The sequence below is a fragment of the Vombatus ursinus genome, unplaced genomic scaffold, assembly GCF_900497805.2.
Source record: "Vombatus ursinus unplaced genomic scaffold, bare-nosed wombat genome assembly UNPS02014791.1, whole genome shotgun sequence".
NCBI lineage: Eukaryota > Metazoa > Chordata > Mammalia > Diprotodontia > Vombatidae > Vombatus > Vombatus ursinus.
The window spans coordinates 51,650,534-51,651,987 of NW_020954569.1; the positions used below are offsets into that span (position 1 = coordinate 51,650,534).

Consider the following 1,454-nt stretch of genomic DNA (forward strand, 5'->3'; position numbering starts at 1 on the left):
CCCATTTAGGCGGCTGTGCTGATACTACTATGGACCCAAAAAGAGGAAGAGAAAAAAAAAAATCTTAGTATTTTCAGCACCACATCTGTGGACAGCACCCGTTCTTGAATCCCCAGACCGCTCAACATTGCTACTCTGTGTATTCTACCTAACCATTTCCAATCCCAATCCCCTCAAGTAGCTCTGTACCCCGACCAAAATCAAACCCCGCTCTCATTTCTTTTTGCTCTCCATCTCTTTTCCTGCCTTCTCAGGAGAATATCCTATCCCCCCATTCTTTCTCTTTGCCATCTGTCTAATCTTTTCCCTTCCCCCTAAAACCAACCTTCCCCCTACTAAACATCCCCCCTAACACCCCCACACCCTTTCCTGTTCCTCCTCCTCTTTTTTCCTCCCCCAGGATATCTTCTCCCTCTCTCTTCTCTTCTCTTCTCTTCTCTCCCTCCCTCTCTCTCCTCCTTTTCCATAGCAAAGTTAAGAAGGAAATCGTCCACTAACCTTTGTGCATGCCAGTGAACCTGTCCTTCAGAACCGTGAGCTCGTAGATCTTGCCAAACTCCTCGAAGAGGGGCTTGAGGTCTTTCTCGTCCAGGTTTCGGGGGATCTGCCCAATGAACAGCTTGATGGCATCATGGTCCTTCATGGGAATGGTAGACGGGTTCCCCGGGCTATGGTTTAATCCGTTCATGTGCCCGTTACTGCCCGGGCTGCCGTGACTGTTGTTACTGAGGTTCGTATTGTCAGCCTGTCCGTTTGCTAACGTAGCCATCTTTATATACATAGAGAAAATCTTCTTTCCTTTTATTCTTTCTCGCTCTCTCACTCTCTCACTCCCTCTCCCTCTCTCTCTCGCCCTCTCTCTCGTTTTCACACACGCACACACATACACACACACTCAGTCTCTTCCTCTCTACACCTCTTCTCTCTTCTCTCTCTCTCTCTGTCTCTCTGTCTGTCTCTCTCTCTCTGTCTCTCTGTCTCTCTGTCTCTCTTTCCTCTCTTCTTTCTCTCCTCTCTCTCTCCTCTCTCCTCCCTCTCTCTCTTCTCTCTCTTCTCTCCCTAGGTCTGATCTGATTTTTTTTTTTTACATTGAACAGACAGGATCTCTGTCCTTTCCGTTTAAACAGGCTGGACCAGTTCAAGTTCCCAGCCAGACTAGGGGGTGGGGGCGGCGTGTGTGTGCAGGGGGGAGGTGGGGGGAGACGGGCATGGGAGGGGAGAGGAGAGGGGAGGGCTCAAGGGAGACTGAGACGGGTGGGGAGGGGAAGGAGTGGGGGCTGGCTTTCGTTGGCTGTTCTCCCCCGCCCCCCCACCTCCCCCCGTCTGCTAGACCCAGAGAGACACGGTGGTACCTTCCAAGACAGCCCCAGGCTATAAATAGCGCCAGGCGCATGGCTCTTCGGGAGGCGCTGAGATTCGGGGGCCAAGTGAGCGAAGGGGAGCGAGTGCATTTT

General features: G+C 51.8%; 1 protein-coding gene across 28 annotated transcripts in view; it reads right to left on the bottom strand.

Annotated features, from left to right (window-relative positions):
- Positions 1–850, bottom strand: part of CELF4 (CUGBP Elav-like family member 4) — a 566,727-nt gene extending 565,877 nt beyond the window's left edge. For 26 of the 28 annotated variants that reach the window (XM_027868808.1, XM_027868815.1, XM_027868803.1 and 23 more), the window contains exon 1: positions 499–781. In XM_027868808.1, coding sequence (XP_027724609.1) covers positions 499–781 — 283 coding nt within the window. Of the gene's footprint in view, positions 1–498 lie in introns of all 28 variants that reach the window. The other 2 variants (XM_027868819.1, XM_027868818.1) reach the window with 2 other exon arrangements.
- Between the last annotated feature and the right edge of the window lie 604 nt (positions 851–1,454).